This window comes from Oncorhynchus tshawytscha, linkage group LG12, assembly GCF_018296145.1.
Source record: "Oncorhynchus tshawytscha isolate Ot180627B linkage group LG12, Otsh_v2.0, whole genome shotgun sequence".
In the NCBI taxonomy this organism is placed as follows: Eukaryota; Metazoa; Chordata; class Actinopteri; order Salmoniformes; family Salmonidae; genus Oncorhynchus; species Oncorhynchus tshawytscha.
The window spans coordinates 11912332-11934169 of record NC_056440.1 but is presented as its reverse complement, the minus strand read 5'-3'; the positions used below and the strand labels follow the sequence as shown (position 1 = coordinate 11934169).

The window sequence follows — 21838 nt, the reverse complement described above, 5'->3', positions numbered from 1 at the left end:
GCTCTCTCGTTCAGGACCGATTGTTATGCTTGTTATGTGTTTAAGTATGGCTAAACTCCCTAAACTCCCTGATCTGTTTCACCTGTCTTTGTGCTTGCTTGTCTCCACACCCCTCCATGTGTCGCCCATCTTCCCCATTATCCCCACTGTATTTATACCTGAGTTCTCTGTTTGTCTGTTGCCAGTTTGTTTTGTTTGTCAAGCCTACCAGCATTTATTCCCTTGCTCCTGTCTCTTTCTAGTTTCTGTTTTCTAGTTTTCCCAGTTTTCACCAATCTGCCTGCTGTTCTGCCGTTCTGTACTTTGTCACACCAACCTGGATTATTGACCTCTGCCTGCCCTGACCCCGAGACTGCCTGTCGTTCTGTACCTTATGGACTCTGATCTGGATTACTGACCTCTGACTGCCCTTGACCTGTCATTTTGCCTGCCCCCTGTTCTAGTAATACAATCTTGTTACTTCCACACTGTCTGCATCTGGTTCTTCCCTAAAACGTGATGCTCCCATAAAGTAATTACTAGAGAAAGACCTGTAGACAGACAGTGGACAATCAACAATCATGTAACACACTAGTAGTGGTGGAGAAAGTACCCAATTGTCATACTCGAGTAAAAGTAAAGACATCTTAATAGAAAATGACTCAAGAAAAAGTGAAAGTCACCCAGTAAAATACTACTTGAGTAAAACTCTAAAAGTATTTGATTTGAAATGTACTTAAGTATCAAAAGTAAATGTAATCACTAATATATTCTTAAGTATCAAAAGTAAAAGTAAAAGTATAAATCAGAAGGCATCATTTTCCTGTTTGTTTTAATTTTATGGATAGCCAGGGGCGCACTCCAATACTCAGACATCATTTACAAATGAAGCATGTGTGTTTAGTGAGTCCACCAGATCAGGGGCAGTAGGGATGACCAGGTATGTTCTCTTGACAAGTGTGTGAATTTGTTCATTTTCCTGTCCTGCTAAGAATTCAAAATGTAAAGAGTACTTTTGGGTGTCAGGGAAAATGTATGGAGTTAAAAGTATATAATTTTCTTTAGGACTGGAAGTGAAGTAAAAGTAAAAGTTGTCAAAAATATACATAGTAAAGTTAGGAGTACAGATACCCCAAAAAACGTCTTAAGTAGTACTTTCAAGTATTTTTACTTAAGTACTTTAAACCACTGCACACTAGATAACACCCCTGATTCAACTAGCCAAGCAATGACAATCTTCAATCAAGATTTTATTAGTTGAATCAGGTGAGTTACTCCTTGCACCCACATCGGCCATTTTCAGATAGAATTGAACACTCCTAAACTAACGAGTACTATAAGGCTTAGTGTTATAAAAAGGTTACTTACTTGCATCGGAGTAGACGGGGGGAGTGGAGGGCATGAAGGTGGGGAAGAAAAAGGAACGGAGGGAGCGATGGTCGGAGGAGTGTAGGGGTGAACGCTGGGTAGGCAGGTTCTCACAGCTCCCCATACTACTGTTGATCTTCAGGTGCTGAGGCTTGGACTTCTTCTGCTTCACTCTGAGACACACAGAAATACAAAATTACTCTTATTAAACAGTTATAAACTGATATTATACAATTCTAAAGCTGTAACGCACAGAGAAACAGTTCATCTGTAAATAAACAGTTATAAACTACAGATATAAAGCTTTATTCTTCGATTATACACAGAGTTCAAGTAAAAGACACATCTCAACATCAACTGTTCAGAGGAGACAGGCCTTCATGGTCGAATTGCTGCAAAGAAACTACAACTAAAATACACCAATAAGAAGAGACTTGCTTGGGCCAATGGACATTAGACCGGTGTAAATCTGTCCTTTGGTCTGATGAATCCAAATGTGAGATTTTTGGTTCCAATCAAATCAAATCAAATCAAATTTTATTTGTCACATACACATGGTTAGCAGATGTTAATGCGAGTGTAGCGAAATGCTTGTGCTTCTAGTTCCGACAATGCAGTAATAACCAACAAGTAATCTAACTAACAATTCCAAAACTACTGTCTTATACACAGTGTAAGGGGATAAAGAATATGTACATAAGGATATATGAATGAGTGATGGTACAGAGCAGCATAGGCAAGATACAGTAGCTGATATCGAGTACAGTATATACATATGAGATGAGTATGTAAACAAAGTGGCATAGTTAAAGTGGCTAGTGATACATGTATTACATAAGGATCCAGTCGATGATATAGAGTACAGTATATACGTATGCATATGAGATGAATAATGTAGGGTATGTAAACATTATATAAGGTAGCATTGTTTAAAGTGGCTAGTGATATATTTACATCATTTCCCATCAATTCCCATTATTAAAGTGGCTGGAGTTGAGTCAGTGTCAGTGTCAGTGTGTTGGCAGCAGCCACTCAATGTTAGTGGTGGCTGTTTAACAGTCTGATGGCCTTGAGATAGAAGCTGTTTTTCAGTCTCTCGGTCCCAGCTTTAATGCACCTGTACTGACCTCGCCTTCTGGATGATAGCGGGGTGAACAGGCAGTGGCTCGGGTGGTTGATGTCCTTGATGATCTTTATGGCCTTCCTGTAACATCGGGTGGTGTAGGTGTCCTGGAGGGCAGGTAGTTTGCCCCCGGTGATGCGTTGTGCAGACCTCACTACCCTTTGGAGAGCCTTATGGTTGAGGGCGGAGCAGTTGCCGTACCAGGCGGTGATACAGCCCGCCAGGATGCTCTCGATTGTGCATCTGTAGAAGTTTGTGAGTGCTTTTTGAATTTCTTCAGCCTCCTGAGGTTGAAGAGGCGCTGCTGCGCCTTCTTCACGATGCTGTCTGTGTGAGTGGACCAATTCAGTTTGTCTGTGATGTGTATGCCGAGGAACTTAAAACTTGCTACCCTCTCCACTACTGTTCCATCGTTGTGGATAGGGGGGTGTTCCCTCTGCTGTTTCCTGAAGTCCACAATCATCTCCTTAGTTTTGTTGACGTTTAGTGTGAGGTTATTTTCCTGACACCACACTCCGAGGGCCCTCACCTCCTCCCTGTAGGCCGTCTCGTCGTTGTTGGTAATCAAGCCTACCACTGTTGTGTCGTCCGCAAACTTGATGATTGAGTTGGAGGCGTGCGTGGCCACGCAGTCGTGGGTGAACAGGGAGTAGGCTCAGAACGCACCCTTGTGGGGCCCCAGTGTTGAGGATCAGCGGGGAGGAGATGTTGTTGCCTACCCTCACCACCTGGGGGCGGCCCGTCAGGAAGTCCAGTACCCAGTTGCACAGGGCGGGGTCGAGACCCAGGGTCTCGAGCTTGATGACGAGCTTGGAGGGTACTATGGTGTTGAATGCCGAGCTGTAGTCGATGAACAGCATTCTCACATAGGTATTCCTCTTGTCCAGATGGGTTAGGGCAGTGTGCAGTGTGGTTGAGATTGCATCGTCTGTGGACCTATTTGGGCGGTAAGCAAATTGGAGTGGGTCTAGGGTGTCAGGTAGGGTGGAGGTGATATGGTCCTTGACTAGTCTCTCAAAGCACTTCATGATGACAGATGTGAGTGCTACGGGGCGGTAGTCGGTGCCCCAATCGCCATGTCTTTGTGAGACAGAGAGTAGGTGAACGGATGATCTCCGCATTTGTGGTTCCCACCGTGAAGCATGGAGGAGGAGGTGTGATGGTGCTTTGCTGGTGACACTGTCAGTGATTTATTTAGAATTCAAGGCACACTTAACCAACATGGCTACCACAGCATTCTGCAGTGATACGCCATCCCATCTGGTTTGGGACTATCATTTGTTTTTCAACAGGACAATGACCCAAAACACACCTCCAGGTTGTGTAAGGGCTATTTGACCAATAAGGGTGGTGATGGAGTGCTGCATCAGATGACCTGGCCTTCACAATCACCCGACCTCAACCCAATTGAGATGGTTTGGGATGAGATTTGTATTTATTTATTTCACCTTTATTTAACCAGGTAGCAGTTCGACACATACAACAACACAGAGTTACACATGGAGTAAAACAAACATACAGTCAATAATACAGTAGAAAAGTAAGTCTATATACGTTGTGAGCAAGTGAGGTGAGATAAGGGAGGTAAAAGCAACAAAAAAAAAGGCCATGGTGGTAAAGTAAATACAATATAGCAAGTAAAACACTGGAATGGTCGATTTGCAGTGTTGTCATCAAGGCAAAGGGTGGCTACTTTGAAGAATCTAAAATATAAAACATATTTTGACTTGATTAACACGTTTTTGGTTACCACATTCTACAATGCAGAAAATTGTACAAAATAGTAAAAAATAAGAAAAACTCTTGAATGGGTAGGTCCAAATGTTAAAAAGCCATCAGTTGAAAGATACAGTATAACATGGCTAGGGTTATCCAGAGTCCCCCCCCCTCCCTCCCCCCTCATTTTGTACTTTGAAAACAGCAAACTCAAATAACTTCAGACATGTCAAATATCCTGAGACATCATATCATCATTCTCCCTGAAGCGTGAGTGTGAGAGAGAGAGAGAAACAGAGACAGAGCGAAAGAGACAGAGTGGAGTGCACAGAGAAAGAGTGAGAGAGTGAGAGAGAGAGAGAGAGAGAGAGAGAGAGAAAGAAATTAATTTAATTTAAATTGAATTGAGAGAGTCGACGCCTCCCCAAACAAACCCTAGCCACACCCTATATAAACCTCCCCAGATCAGTCTTATGCCCCTCCCCCCATTCACCCTGCCTCTGCAGCAAGGGCCTCAACATGGCCCAACCCCAACTAATACACCGGCCCAACCCTCACTAATACACCCGCTCAAGGTCCGTCCTGCGACCTATGTATTTGATGCTCAACATGCTCTGCTCACACCTACCGTAATGGTCCGAGCCACAGGAAAACAACACTAGACACTATGGAACACAAAGCATTTACTATCTCATCCTGGAATATACAAGGTCAGAGGTCATCTGCATTTGGCCTAAAGAGCAGGAACCAAGACTTCATCAAAGAAATCAGAAATACAGACGTTGACATCTTACAAGAAACCTGGTATAGAGGAGACGGACCCACTGGTTACTCACTAGGTTACAGAGAGCTGGTAGTCCCATCCATCAAACTACCAGCTGTGAAACAGGGAAGGGACTCAAGGGGTATGCTAATTTGTTATAGATCAGAACTAATCCCCTCTATTAAATTAGTTATAACAGAAACATTTGACATCTAGCTTGAAATTAATAAGGAAATGATCTCCTCATGTTTGCTACCTATATCCCCCCCAATAGAATTCCCATACTTTTAACGATGACAGCTTCTCCATCCTAGAGGGGGAGATCAACCATTTCCAGGCCTTGGGGCATAGTCCTAGTCTGTGGTGAATGTCACCCTCAGCACACAGGGGGACAAGGGGACAAACACCTACCTGCAGGTGACAACATTCCTTCCCAAATATGCCCCCCTAGACACAACTATGACAAAACAACCAACAAAAACAGGTCACAACTCCTGCAACTCTTTCACACACTGGGTCTGTGCATAGTCAATGGTAGGCTTCGAGGAGACTGTTACGGTAGGTACACCTACAGCTCATCCCTTGGCAGTAGTACTGTAGACTACTTTATCACTGACCTCAACCCAGAGTCTCTCAGAGCATTCACAGTCATCCCACTGACACCCCTATCAGATCACAGCAAAATCACAGTCTTGAATCACAGTACTTGAACAGAGACATACTCAATCATGAGGCATCAAAGCCAAAGGAACTGCTTAATATTAAGAAACACTATAGATGGAAGAAAAGTAGTGTAGAAACCTACCAAAAAACAATTAGGCAACAACAAATTCAATCCCTTTAAGACAAATTCCTGGACAAAATGTTCCACTGTAATAGTGAAGGTGTAAACTTGGCAGTAGAAAACCAAAACAGTATATTTAACCTAAAGCTTCCCTATCAAATCTAAAAATGTCAAGCAGACAACCTAAGAAAGAAGGTTGTCTGAATGACAAATTGAATGACAAATTGTTTGATGAAGAATGCAAAAACATAACAAAGAAATTGAGAAACCTATCCAAACAAAAACATAGAGACCCAGAAAACCTGAGCCTACAGTACACCTTCACTATGGCAAATCACGAACATGACACAGAAATACACTATGGGAAAAAGAAGGAACACTTCAGAAACCAGCTCAATGTAATTGAAGAATCCATACAATCTAACCACTTCTGGGAAAATTAGAACACACTAAACAAACAACAACACAGAGAGTTATCTATCCAAAACGGAGATGTGTGAATACACCACTTCTCCAATCCCTTTAGCTCCGTAACAAAGAATAAACAGCAAAAACATATACATGATCAATTACACATCTTAGAATCAGCTATTAAAGACTACCAGAACCCACTGGATTCTCCAATTACATTGAATAACCTACAGGACAAAATACAAACCCTCCAACCCCAAAAAGGCATGTGGTGTTGATGGTGTCCTAAATGAAATGATAAAATATACAGACCACAAATTCCAATTGGCTATACTTAAACTCTTTAACATCATCCTTAGCTCTGTCATCTACCCCAATATTTGGAACCAAGGACTGATCACCCCAATCCACAAAAGTGGAGACAAATTTGACCCCAATAACTTCCGTGGGATATGTGTAAACTGTAACCTTGGGAAAATCCTCTGCAATATCATTAACAGTAAGACTCGTAAATTTCCTCAGTGAAAACAATGTACTGACCAAATGTCAAATGGTTTTTTAACCAAATTACCATACGACAGACCACCTATTCACCCTAAACACACTAATTCACGAACAAACTAGAACAAAGGCAAAGTTCTCATACTTTGTTGATTTCAAAAAAGCTTTTGACTCAATTTGGCATGAAGGTCTGCTATACAAATTGATGAAAACTTGTGTTGGGGGAAAAACCTACAACATTATAAAATCCATGTACACAAACAACAAATGTGCGGCTAAAATTGGCAAAAAAACACATACATTTCTTTCCACAGGGCCGTGGGGTGAGACAGGGATGCAGCTTGAGCACCACCCTCTTCAACACATATATCAACAAATTGGTGAGGGCACTAGAACAGTCTGCAGCACCCAGCTTCACCCTACTAGAATCTGAAGTCAAATGTCTACTGTTTGCTGATGATCTGGTGCTTCTGTCCCCAACCAAGGAGGGCCTACAGCAGCACTTAGATCTTCTGAACAGATTCTGCCAGACCTGGGCCCTGACAGTAAATCTCAGTAAGACAAAAAATAATGGTGTTCCAAAAAATTCCAGTCACCAGGACCACAAATACAAATTCCATCTTGACACCGTCCACCTACAGCACACAAAAAACAATACATTCCTCGGCCTAAACATCAGCGCCACAGGTAACTTCCACAAAGCTGTGAACAATCTGAGAGACAAGGCAAGAAGGGCCTTCTACGCCATCAAAATGAACATAAAATTCAACATACCAATTGGGATGTGGCTATAAAATACTTGAAATCAGTTATAGAACCTATTGCCCTTTATGGTTGTGAGGTCTGGGGTCCACTCACCAACCAAGATTTCACAAAATGGGACAAACACCAAATTGAGAATATTTTGCATAAATATCCTCAGTGTACAACGTAAAACACCAAATAATGCATGCAGAGCAGAATAAGGACAATACCCGCTAATGATCAAAATCCAGAAAAGAGCTGTTAAATTCTACAACCACCTAAAAGGAAGTGATTCCCAAACCTTCGATAACAAAGTTACCAACTACAGAAAGACGAACGTGGAGAAGAGTCCCCTAAGCAAGCTGGTCCTGGGGCTCTGTTCACAAACACAAACAGACCCCACAGAACCCCAGGAAAGCAACACAGTTAGGCCCAACCAAATGTACTTTAACTATTTACACATCGTTACAACACTTCTATATAGCCATAATATGACATTTGAAATGTCTCTATTCCTTTGGAACTTTTGTGAGTGTAATATTTACTGTAATTTTATTGTTTAGTTCACTTTTCTTAATGACATATTTCTCTTGCTTTGGCAATATTTCCCATGTCAATAAAGTCCTTTGAATTTAATTGAGAATGAGACAGACAAAGACAGACAGACACAGACGGAAAAAGACAGAGGCAGACAGAGGCAGACAGGGGCAGACAGAGACAGACGGAAAAAGACAGAGGCAGACAGAGGCAGACAGGGGCAGACAGAGACAGACAGGGGCAGAAAGAGACAGACAGGGGCAGAAAGAGACAGACAGAGGCAGCCAGAAATAGACAGAGACAGATGAGGCAGCCAGAGACAGACAGAGGCAGACAGACAGAGAGAGACAGATAGTGATAGACAGACAGACAGACAGACAGTGATAGACAGAGAGAGAGACAGACAGACAGAGATATACAGAGGCAGACAGACAGAGATAGACAGAGAGAGACAGACAGACAGTGATAGACAGAGAGAGACAGACAGATAGAGACAGACAGACAGTGATATACAGAGGCAGACAGACAGTGATAGACAGTGATAGAAAGTAACAGACAGACAGACAGACAGAGACAGACAGAGATAGACACACATATAAAGACAGACAGACAGACAGACAGACAGACAGACAGACAGACAGACAGACAGACAGACAGACAGACAGACAGACAGACAGACAGACAGACAGACAGACAGACAGACAGACAGACAGACAGACAGACAGAGATAGAGAAACAGTGACAGACACAGAGAGAGAGAGACAGACAGAAACAGACAGATAGAGCCACAGAGTCCCAGGCAGGCAGATAGAGAAACAGACACAGAGACACAGTGTCCCAGGCAGGCAGAGAAACAGAAACAGACAGACAGAGACAGAGAGACAGACAGAAACAGACAGACAGAGACAGTGTCCCAGGCAGAGATAGAGAAACAGAAATAGACAGAAACATACAGACAGAGACACAGTGTCCCAGGCAGAGATAGAGAAACAGAAATAGACAGAAACAGACAGACAGAGACACAGTGTCCCAGGCAGGCAGAGATAGAGAAACAGACACAGAGACACAGTGTCCCAGGCAGGCAGAGAAACAGAAACAGACAGACAGAGACAGAGAGACAGACAGAAACAGACAGATAGAGACAGTGTCCCAGGCAGAGATAGAGAAACAGAAATAGACAGAAACAGACAGACAGAGACACAGTGTCCCAGGCAGGCAGAGATAGAGAAACAGACACAGAGACACAGTGTCCCAGGCAGGCAGAGAAACAGAAACAGACAGACAGAGACAGAGAGACAGACAGAAACAGACAGATAGAGCCACAGAGTCCCAGGCAGGCAGAGATAGAGAAACAGACAGACAGAGCCACAGTGTCCCAGGCAGGCAGAGATAGAGAAACAGACAGACAGAGACACAGTGTCCCAGGCAGGCAGAGAAACAGAAACAGACAGACAGAGACACAGTGTCCCAGGCAGGCAGAGAAACAGAAACAGACAGACAGAGACACAGTGTCCCAGGCAGGCAGAGAAACAGAAACAGAAACAGACAGACAGAGACACAGTGTCCCAGGCAGGCAGAGAAACAGAAACAGAAACAGAAACAGACAGACAGAGACACAGTGTCCCAGGCAGGCAGAGATAAAGAAACAGACAGACAGAGACACAGTGTCCCAGGCAGGCAGAGAAACAGAAACAGAAACAGACAGAGACACAGTGTCCCAGGCAGGCAGAGATAAAGAAACAGACAGACAGAGACACAGTGTCCCAGGCAGGCAGAGATAGAGAAACAGACAGACAGAGACACAGTGTCCCAGGCAGGCAGAGAAACAGAAACAGAAACAGACAGACAGAGACAGAGAGACAGACAGAAACAGACAGATAGAGCCACAGAGTCCCAGGCATGCAGAGAAACAGAAACAGAAACAGACAGACAGAGACACAGTGTCCCAGGCAGGCAGAGAAACAGAAACAGACAGACAGACAGACAGACAGAGACACAGTGTCCCAGGCATGCAGAGAAACAGAAACAGAAACAGACAGACAGAGACACAGTGTCTCAGGCAGGCAGAGAAACAGAAACAGAAACAGAAACAGACAGACAGACAGACAGACAGACAGACAGACAGACAGACAGACAGACAGACAGACAGACAGACAGACAGACAGACAGACAGACAGACAGACAGACAGACAGACAGACAGACAGACAGACAGACAGACAGACAGACAGAGACACAGTGTCCCAGGCAGGCAGAGAAACAGACAGAGACACAGTGTCCCAGGCAGGCAGAGAAACAGAAACAGACAGACAGAGACACAGTGTCCCAGGCAGGCAGAGTGAGACTGCAGTCAGTTAGTATAAGCCTGCAGGACATATCCTCAGTCACACAATTAGACCTTTTAAGGTCCTCTGACACATTGTCGCAATCTCTCTTCTGCAATAAGGAAGCTGCCTGCAGGTTATCACTTTCTCACTAAAGCCTTTGTCGGCAATAACGCTAAAACCACATTATGCATTAAAATCTAATTTGGCCCATTCATCTCTCCCTATGTGTGGACAGAAAGAAAGAGAGAGAGTGACAGACGGACGGACGGACGGACGGACGGGCGGGCGGACGGATGGACGGACGGACGGACGGACGGACAGACAGACAGACAGACAGACAGACAGACAGACAGACAGACAGACAGACAGACAGACAGACAGACAGACAGACAGACAGACAGACAGACAGACAGACAGACAGACAGACAGACAGACAGAGAGAAAGAGAGAAAAACATTTATCTGTTTATTTATTTTCTTTTTCATACTTCCAACTATTTGCACATTGGTGCATTGTACATAGCCAATAATATAACATTTGAAAAGTCTATATTCTTTTAAAACGTTTGTTAAAACTGTTCATTTCTGATTGCTTATTATCTATTTCACTTGCACAATGTATTTTTCCCATGCCAATAAAGTCTTTTGAATTGAATTGAGAGGGAGAGAGGGACTCCCAATATGGCTGCTTACTACAAAGACAGGAGAGAGAGGGAGAGGGACTCCCAATATGGCTGCTTACTACAAAGAGAGGAGAGATGGAGAGAGAGAGAGAGAGTGAGATGGTGTTCCAAAAAAGGTCCAGTCGCCAGGACCACAAATGCAAATTCCATCTTGACACCGTCCACTATACATACTTTGGCCTAAACATCAGCGCCACAGGTAACTTCCACAAAGCTGTGAACAATCGGAGAGACAAGGCAAGAAGGGCATTCTATGCCATCAAAAGGGACATACAATTTGATATACCAATTAGGATGTGGCAAAAAATACTTGAATCAGTTATAGAGCCCATTGCCCTTTATGGTTGTGAGGTCTGGGGTCTGCTCACCAAACCAAGAATTCACAAAATGGGACAAACACCAAATTGAGACTCTGCATGCATAATTCTGCAAAAATATCCTCAGTGTACAACATAAAACAACAAATAACGCATGCAGAGCAGAATTTGGCCGATACCCACTAATTATCAAAATCCAGAAAAGAGTCTTTAAATTCTTCAACCACCTAAAAGGAAGCGATTCCCAAACCTTCCATAACAAAGCCATCACCTACAGAGAGATGAACCTGGAGAAGAGTCCCCTAAGCAAGTTGGTCCTGGGGCTCTGTTCACAAACACAGAGACCCCACAGAACCACAGCACATCAGCACAATTAGACCCAACCAAATCATGAGAAAACAAAAAGATAATTACTTGACACATTAGAAAGAATTAACAAAAAAACAGAGCAAACTAGAATGCTAGTTGGCCCTAAACAGAGAGTACACAGTGGCAGAATACCTGACGACTGTGACTGACCCAAACTTAAGGAAAGCTTTGACTATGTACAGACTCAGTGAGCATAGCCTTGCCATTGAGAAAGGCCGCCGTAGGCAGACATGGCTCTCAAGAGAAGACAGACTATGTGCACACTGCCTACAAAATCAGGTGGAAACTGAGCTGCACTTCCTAACCTCCTGCCCAATGTAGGACCATATTAGAGAGACATATTTCCCTCAGATTACACAGATCCACAAAGAATTCGAAAACAAACCCAATTTTGATAATCTCCCATATCTATTGGGTGAAATTCCACAGTGTGCCATCACAGCAGCAAGATTTGTGACCTGTCGCCACAAGAAAAGGGCAACCAGTGAAGAACAAACACCATTGTAAATACAACCCATATTTATGCTTATTTATGTTCCCTTTTGTACTTTAACATCGTTACAACACTGTATATATATAAACATAATATGACATTTGTAATGTCTTTATTCTTTTGGAACTTCTGTGAGTGTAATGTTTACTGTTCATTGTTATTGTTTATTTCACTTTTGTATATTATCTACCTCACTTGCTTTGACAATGTTAACATATGTTCCCCATGCCAATAAAGCCCCTTGAATTGAATTGAGAGGATGGAGGATGACAGGTGTCAAGTAAGATGTCATTAGAGTGTGAATAATTATACCACGATTGCTGAAATCAGCAGCATGGCAGTCTGTTCAGTCCTGGGGGGCGACATGAAACATAAGGCTACTGTCATATTTCAACATACTGTCAGAAAGGGAATTCTCTAATGTGGGAGTCAACACCAGTATCCATTATATGGATCCTTTCCATATGATGAGTGGTCCTTGGACTAAGTAGGGCTTAAGTGTACCCTACCTAGCTCAATAAGCACACTAGTACTGGTAAGTATGCCATCATACCTTCAGTCAGGGAAATCTTTGAGGTGAGAGTCAACATATTCTATGTGGGGGTTGCAATATCCACGTTATAGATTTCATACTAGCATGAGTAAACTCTAAGTTGCACGCTAGTAAGGTACAGTATATTTTATGTTATTATGAATAATGGGACACACACACTGTCACTGTAGATTGATGTTCGGGGTCTGAAGTTCATAGCCTTGTTATTTGTACATTCTACAATGTATAAAGTTAGTTGAATCAGAATCCATTGCGCAGTGTCGTGACTGTGTTTATAGAGCTGAAAACCTGATGCAACCTAAAAACACTTTGATTTTCTTTAAAGGCTCAACTCCCTTTCTTGGCAAGACATCAGCATTGCTGGAGGGAGCAGGGAAACACCACTATCTGGTGTGGACATTACACAGAAGAGCAAATAGGAACACACATGCAAGCACACACACACACACACACCCCCCAATTACGTTGATATAGACTGAAGGAATCGTCATTTGATCCGCCGTAAGACCGCAGAGAGAAATGCAATATTTCAAACAAACACATCCTTTGTGGATAAATCAAATGAAAGGAAGTGAAACGCGTACGTCATGACTATTCCACAGGTTCCTGTGTCTACGTGTGAATCATCACAACCTGCGGGAATATTTTCCACTGAAGAACTACAGCCTGTACTGTTGGTTCATTAACTATTGTGTCCTTCTCCTAAAAAGCACTGCAGAGATTCCATCTGCATACCTCTGTACTAACTAACCTCAGAGCTGGGTTCAGATACTATTTGAAACCTAAGAAATACTTGAAGCGTTTGCTCTAGCGTGCCTGAAGTGACAAGATAGGCAGGGTTTTCATTTATGATTCTATTGGATAAACAAGGATGTCCATTATCTCCAAATGTATTTGTTATGACCATTGAAATGCTCTCTCTTAAGATCAGATCAAGAATAAGATCAAGGGTTAGGAAATCCACGGGCTAAAAACAAAAGTGCCAACGTATGCCGATGACCAGTTTTTCACAAGTCCTGGATAACTGTGTAGTCTCATTGACGATCTAGATCATTTCTCTCGCCTCTCTGGACTAAATTATTAGGACATTACCCTGTAGTTATAAAATTATGTGATGGTGAAGTAGACATACTTAATATTCATATCCCTAAAGATATAAAATAACTTACCAAGACTCATTTCAATAGAAAGTTTGCCAAAATAAACAAGATCTTGCAACCATGGAGAGGTACCTGTCTATTTATGGAAAAATCACACTGATTAACTCATCAGTCATATCACAGTTTACTTACTTACTTATGGCCCTGATTACTCCAGATGACTCGATTCATAATTATATGAGCAAATATTATTAAAATGTATTTGGAATGGTAAGCCAGAGAAAATGAAACATGCCTATTTATATAATGAATATGAGTTTGGGGGCTTATTAAATATTAAAGCATTGAACCTCTCACTAAAAGCGTCACTCATACAAAAGTTATACTTAAGCCCAAAATGGTTCTCCAGTCCATTTTTAAGGCAGGCTCATCCTTCATTACAAAATCTCTTTTTACCTTCATGCAGATTACAACCTCTTATTTTCAGTTAATTAAAAATTAAACCTTGTTCAAAGCATCGCCCTTTCTCAACCAAGCCATACAAACGATTACAATTTACATTTCAGCCTCAAGAAAATAAAAAACAATTCTGGTTAATTAAACTCAAATACACTAATTGATAAAAAAACATATAAAAATCATTATAGCCAGGTAGGCTAGTTGAGAACACCTTTATTTAACCAGGTAGGCTAGTTGAGAACACCTTTATTTAACCAGGTAGGCTAGTTGAGAACACCTTTATTTAACCAGGTAGGCTAGTTGAGAACACCTTTATTTAACCAGGTAGGCTAGTTGAGAACACCTTTATTTAACCAGGTAGGCTAGTTGAGAACACCTTTATTTAACCAGGTAGGCTAGTTGAGAACACCTTTAATTAACCAGGTAGGCTAGTTGAGAACACCTTTAATTAACCAGGTAGGCTAGTTGAGAACACCTTTAATTAACCAGGTAGGCTAGTTGAGAACACCTTTATTTAACCAGGTAGGCTAGTTGAGAACACCTTTATTTAACCAGGTAGGCTAGTTGAGAACACCTTTATTTAACCAGGTAGGCTAGTTGAGAACACCTTTATTTAACCAGGTAGGCTAGTTGAGAACACCTTTAATTAACCAGGTAGGCTAGTTGAGAACACCTTTAATTAACCAGGTAGGCTAGTTGAGAACACCTTTATTTAACCAGGTAGGCTAGTTGAGAACACCTTTATTTAACCAGGTAGGCTAGTTGAGAACACCTTTATTTAACCAGGTAGACTAGTTGAGAACACCTTTAATTAACCAGGTAGGCTTGTTGAGAACACCTTTATTTAACCAGGTAGGCTAGTTGAGAACACCTTTAATTAACCAGGTAGGCTAGTTGAGAACACCTTTAATTAACCAGGTAGGCTAGTTGAGAACACCTTTAATTAACCAGGTAGGCTAGTTGAGAACACCTTTAATTAACCAGGTAGGCTAGTTGAGAACACCTTTAATTAACCAGGTAGGCTAGTTGAGAACACCTTTATTTAACCAGGTAGGCTAGTTGAGAACACCTTTATTTAACCAGGTAGGCTAGTTGAGAACACCTTTAATTAACCAGGTAGGCTAGTTGAGAACACCTTTATTTAACCAGGTAGGCTAGTTGAGAACACCTTTATTTAACCAGGTAGGCTAGTTGAGAACACCTTTATTTAACCAGGTAGGCTAGTTGAGAACACCTTTATTTAACCAGGTAGGCTAGTTGAGAACAAGTTATCATTTGCTACTGCGACCTGGCCAAGATAAAGCACAGTTCGACACATACAACAACACAGAGTTAAACATGGAATAAACAAACATAGAGTCAATAATATAGTAGAAAAAATTAAAATCTATATACAGTGAGTGCAAATGAGATAAGATAAGGGAGGTAAGGCAATAAATAGGCCATGGTGGCAAAGTAATTACAATATAGCATTTAGACACTGGAATGGTAGATGTGCAGAAGATTAATGTGCAAGTAGAGATACTGGGGTGCAAAGGAGCAAGATAAATAAATAAATACAGTATGGGGATGAGGTAGTTGGATGGGCTGTTTACAGATGGGCTATGTACAGGTGCAGTGATCTGTGAGCTGCTCTGACAGCTGGTGCTTAAAGCTAGTGTGGGAGATATGGGTCTCCAGCTTCAGTGATTTTTGCAGTTTGTTCCAGTCATTGGCAGCAGAGAACTGGAAGGAAAGGCGGCCAAAGGAGGAATTGGCTTTGGGGGTGACCAGTGAGATATACCTGCTGGAGCGTGTGCTACGAGTGGGTGCTGCTATGGTGACCAGTGAGCTGAGATAAGGCGGGGCTTTACCTAGCAGAGACTTGTAGATGACCTGAGCCAGTGGGTTTGGCAACGAGTATGAAGCGATGGCCAGCCAACAAGAGAATACAGGTCGCAGTGGTGGGTAGTATATGGGGTTTTGGTGACAAAACAGATGGCACTGTGATAGACTGCATCCAATTTGCTGAGTAGAGTGTTGGAAAAAAACTCTGTAGTACTTGCCGATGACGAGCATACCCATAACATGATGCAGGCATGACCATGCTTGAAAATATGAAGAGTGGTATTCACTGATGCAATTGTGTTGGATTTGCCCAAAACATAATGCTTTGTATTCAGGAATTAAAGTTAATTTCTTACCCAATCTTTTTTACAGTTTTACTTTAGTGCCTTATTGCAAACAGGATTCATCTTTTGGAATATTTTTATTCTGTACAGGCTTCCTTCTTTTCACTTTGTCATTTAGGTTAGTATTGTGGAGTAACTGCAATGTTGTTGATCCATCCTCAGTTTTTCCTATCACAGCCATTAAACTCTGCAACTGTTTTAGTCACCATTGGCCTCATGGTGAAATCCCTGATTTCCTTCCTCTCCGGCAACTGAGATAGGAAGGACGCCTGTATCTTTGTAGTGACTGGGTGTATTGATATACCTCCCAAAGGTGTAATTAATAACTTCACCAGGCTCAAAAGGATATTGATGTCTGCTTTGTTTTACCCATCTACCAATAGGTGCCCTTCTTTGTGAGGCATTGGAAAACCTTCCTGGTTTTTGTGGTTGAATCTGTGTTTGAAATTCACTGCTCGACTGAAGGACCTCTCAGATAATTGTATGTGTGGGGTACAGAGATGAGGTAGTCATTCAGAAATCATGTTAAACACTATTACTGCACACATAGTGAGTCCATGCAACTTATTATGTGACTGGTTGAAATCTTCTTGACTCAAGACATTTCAGCGTTTAATTTTTAATGAATTGTGTACACTTAGACATTATTGGGTACTATGTGTGTAGGGCAGAGACACAAAATCTGTAACGCAACAAAATGTAGAAAAATAATACTTTCTGAAGGCACTGTATATGTATATATGTATATATATATATATATATATATATATATATATATTATATACACTTTTTATTGGTTCCATTGTGTCAGGCAAACTCAATAAAGTCCAGATAAAGTATTTGACTAGGTCTCACTAATATCAGTAACAATAAATATTCAGATGCTTTCACCGGGCCCATATGGAGAAAGAAGAGTCCTGTTGTTTTTATGCAAATGGTTTTTGGGTATATTATCAGTCTTTCACTGACACCTTCATGCTGCTTTAATAAAGGTTGAAGAGAGGTTATATGGTGACTGACGGTGAGGCATCAGTCCCCATACTGATCTATAGTCAATGTTCTGCTATGACAGAAGACTTCTCTACTGCATCTCTATATGAGTTACACTCTCGGTTATATGAGTTACACTCTCTGTTATATGAATTACACTCTCTGTTATATGAGTTACACTCTCTGTTATATGAGTTACAGTACTCTGTTATATGAGTTACACTCTCTGTTATATGAGTTACAGTACTCAGTTATATGAGTTACAGTACTCTGTTATATGAGTTACAGTACTCAGTTATTTGAGTTATAGTACTCAGTTATATGAGTTACAGTACTCAGTTATATGAGTTACAGTACTCTGTTATATGAGTTACAGTACTCAGTTATATGAGTTACAGTACTCAGTTATATGAGTTACAGTACTCAGTTATATGAGTTACAGTACTCAGTTATTTGAGTTATAGTACTCAGTTATATGAGTTACAGTACTCAGTTATTTGAGTTATAGTACTCAGTTATATGAGTTACAGTACTCAGTTATATGAGTTACAGTACTCTGTTATATGAGTTACAGTACTCTGTTATATGAGTTACAGTACTCAGTTATATGAGTTACAGTACTCAGTTATATGAGTTACAGTACTCAGTTATATGAGTTACAGTACTCAGTTATTTGAGTTATAGTACTCAGTTATATGAGTTACAGTATTCTGTTATATGAGTTACAGTACTCTGTTATATGAGTTACAGTACTCTGTTATATGAGTTACAGTACTCAGTTATATGAGTTACAGTACTCTGTTATATGAGTTACAGTACTCTGTTATATGAGTTACAGTAATATCAGTTATATGAGTTACAGTAATATCAGTTATATGAGTTACAGTACTCTCGGTTATATGAGATATAGTACTCTCAGTTCTATGAGATATAGTACTCTCAGTTATATGAGATATAGTACTCTCAGTTATATGAGATATAGTACTCTCAGTTATATGAGATATAGTACTCTCAGTTATATGAGATATAGTACTCTCAGTTATATGAGATATAGTACTGTGTTGATGAGCTGTGTTGCTTTTACGCCAAACATAACGTTTTGCATTGTTGCCAAAAAGTTCAATTTTGGTTTCATCTGACCAGAGCACCTTCTTCCACATGTTTGGTGTGTCTCCCAGGTGGCTTGTGGCAAACTTTAAACGACACTTTTTATGGATATCTTCAAGAAATGGCTTTCTTCTTGCCACTCTTCCATAAAGGCCAGATTTGTGCAATATACGACTGATTGTTGTCCTATGGACAGAGTCTCCGCTCAGCTGTAGATCTCTGCAGTTCATCCAGAGTGATCATGGGCCTCTTGGCTGCATCTCTGATCAGTCTTCTCCTTGTATGAGCTGAAAGTTTAGAGGGACGGCCAGGTCTTGGTAGATTTGCAGTGGTCTGATACTCCTTCCATTTCAATATTATCGCTTGCACAGTGCTCCTTGGGATGTTTAAAGCTTGGGAAATCTTTTTGCATCCAAATCCGGGTTTAAACTTCTTCACAACAGTATCTCGGACCTGCCTGGTGTGTTCCTTGTTCTTCATGATGCTCTCTGCGCTTTTAACGGACCTCTGAGACTATCACAGTGCAGGTGCATTTATACGGAGACTTGATTACACACAGGTGGATTGTATTTATCATCATTAGTCATTTAGGTCAACATTGGATCATTCAGAGATCCTCACTGAACTTCTGGAGAGAGTTTGCTGCACTGAAAGTAAAGGGGCTGAATAATTTTGCACGCCCAATTTTTCAGTTTTTGATTTGTTAAAAAAGTTTGAAATATCCAATAAATGTCGTTCCACTTCATGATTGTGTCCCACTTGTTGTTGATTCTTCACAAAAAAATACAGTTTTATATCTTTATGTTTGAAGCCTGAAATGTGGCAAAAGGTCGCAAAGTTCAAGGGGGCCGAATACTTTCACAAGGCACTGTATATAGCACTCTCTGTTCTATGAGATATACTCCCAGTTATATGAGTTATACTGTCAGTTCTATTAGTTACAGTACACTCATCAATATGAGATATAGTACTCTCAGTTCTATGAGATATAGTACTCTCAGTTCTATGAGTAATACTCTCAGTCATATGAGTTACAGTACTCTCAGTTATATGAGATATAGTACTCTAAGTTCTATGAGATATAGTACTCCCAGTTATATGAGTTATACTGTCAGTTCTATGAGTTACAGTACACTCATCAATATGAGATATAGTACTCTCAGTTCTATGAGATATAGTACTCTCAGTTATATGAGATATAAGTACTCTCAGTTCTATGAGTAACACTCTCAGTTATATGAGATATAGTACTCTCAATTCTATGAGTTACAATATTCTCAGTTATATGAGTTACAGTACTCTCAGTTATATGAGATATAGTACTCTCAGTTATATGAGTTACAATATTCTCAGTTATATGAGTTACAGTACTCTCAGAAAACAGACATTATATACGAACAAGACCTTAGTGTTTTGTCATTCCTGTGTTTGGTGTTTGACCCATTTGTGAAGTCTTGGTTGGTGAGCGGACCCCAGACCTCACAACCATAAAGGGCAATGGGTTCTATAACTGATTCAAGTATTTTTTGCCAGATCCTAATTGGTATGTCGAATTTTATGTCCCATTTGATGGCATAGAATGCCCTTCTTGCCTTGTCTCTCAGATTGTTCACAGCTTTGTGGAAGTTACCTGTGGCGCTGATGTTTAGGCTGATGTCTCTCTCTCTCTCTCTCTGTGTCTCTCCTTCCTCTCCCCTCTCTGTGAAAAATAATCTCTGAAGATTTCCCAATAATCCTGCAATAGCTGCCACATTGTTCCCAAGAACATCTACATCATGTGTTTTCTATCTTTGTGGTAAAAGACAATTGTGATGCGAGGCAAATCTCTCAGCAAGTACACAATGAAGTATCATCTCATGATCACAAAACTTTTCCTCAAGACATATAAGGATATTGTAGTCGCTGTCTGGTGTCTGGTGATCACACAGAACATCAAAAAGTCATATTTAGTTCATCAGCAAGACGATATCACTGAAACAGACACACTTTTAAACACAAAACATGACAGAGTATGATAGTCTGTCTGGCCTGGGGCCTAAACAAATATACTTCCATGGCCTGATCAAACATCAAACATGTCCACACTATGTCTCCATGTTAAATAACACAGAGAGAGTGTAATTCCTTTCAGAGTTCCTCCTCGGTAGATCCACGTTGATGTTCCTATTATTTCAAAAGGAAACCATACGTTAACCCCTGAATGAGCAAACCTTAACAGAAAAAAATGCTGGTAGATGCAAGAAAAGCAAATTGGCCCATAGCCACGTTCCTTCAGTGGTACTTTAAAACGGAGAACAGTAGAGACTAACCAGAGGAACAAAGGGTCTGAGAACCATGGAACCAAAACCAACTGAAGATGATGCTGTTAAACTCTCAGGGATGATTTCAATACCAAAGCACACATCTAGGAGATAAATCCCACCTATGGCCTGCGAGGTAAATTACTGATAGAGTTGATGTCTAGGTAGTCGGGAGAAAGGAAATAGTACTGAACAGCGAACCTGGGCATCAGACCACCAACTCCCCCTCGCTGCCTCTCAATCTTCTCTGTTATGGCTATCCAAGCTCCGGTTGGGGTTCTCAAGAGTAATCTCAACACCCACCCAAACCCCTCTGGCCCCGCACTCAACCCCCCCCACCCCTTTTCCGGCATCACGGCTTAATAAATCAACTATGCAACAATGGCATTCGGTCCAGCACAGCCTCACACTCCTAAATACTGATATAAATTCAGAATCATGCCTCTAATTTCCTGGTGTGACGCAGGGAGAGGCATCTGAGCTCTCATTACCTCTGGACACACTGAGAGCGGAATAAGGTACGGTCTGTCTGTCTGTCTGCCTGCCTGCCTGCCTGCCTGTCTGTCTGTCTGTCTGTCTGTCTGTCTGTCTGTCTGTCTGTCTGTCTGTCTGTCTGTCTGTCTGTCTGTCTGTCTGTCTGTCTGTCTGTCTGTCTGTCTGTCTGCCTGCCTGTCTGTCTGTCTGTCTGGGTGTGTGTGTGTGTGTGCGTACGTGTGTGCGTGCATGGGGGGGGCACGTTGACACCCCCTTTCACCTGACTTGTCATTATTAGCAGGGGGCCAAAGACCTGATTAACATGGATGAGCTTTCCTCGAGAACCAAGAGGAGATACACACACACACACACACACACACACACACACACCATATGACTGTCCATGAAGCGTGATGTGTCTTCTTTAAGGGATGGATCAGTAGTGTGTGTCACTAATAAACCAAAAGGTCAGGGGTCATGTGTTAAAGCATCGATGTGTCTGTCCGGGAACTAGCTGTGGCTCTGATCTATATGTCAATGTATTGTCCAGGTAAAACGGACATTGGTTTTGG

General features: G+C 41.4%; 1 protein-coding gene across 1 annotated transcript in view; it reads right to left on the bottom strand.

Moving 5' to 3' along the window:
* The window catches only part of ksr2 (kinase suppressor of ras 2), a 99074-nt gene that overhangs the window by 33920 nt on the left and 43316 nt on the right, over positions 1-21838 (bottom strand). Inside the window, exon 6 of the mRNA XM_042331341.1 lies at positions 1348-1520. Coding sequence (XP_042187275.1) covers positions 1348-1520 — 173 coding nt within the window. The remainder of the gene's footprint in view (positions 1-1347; positions 1521-21838) is intronic.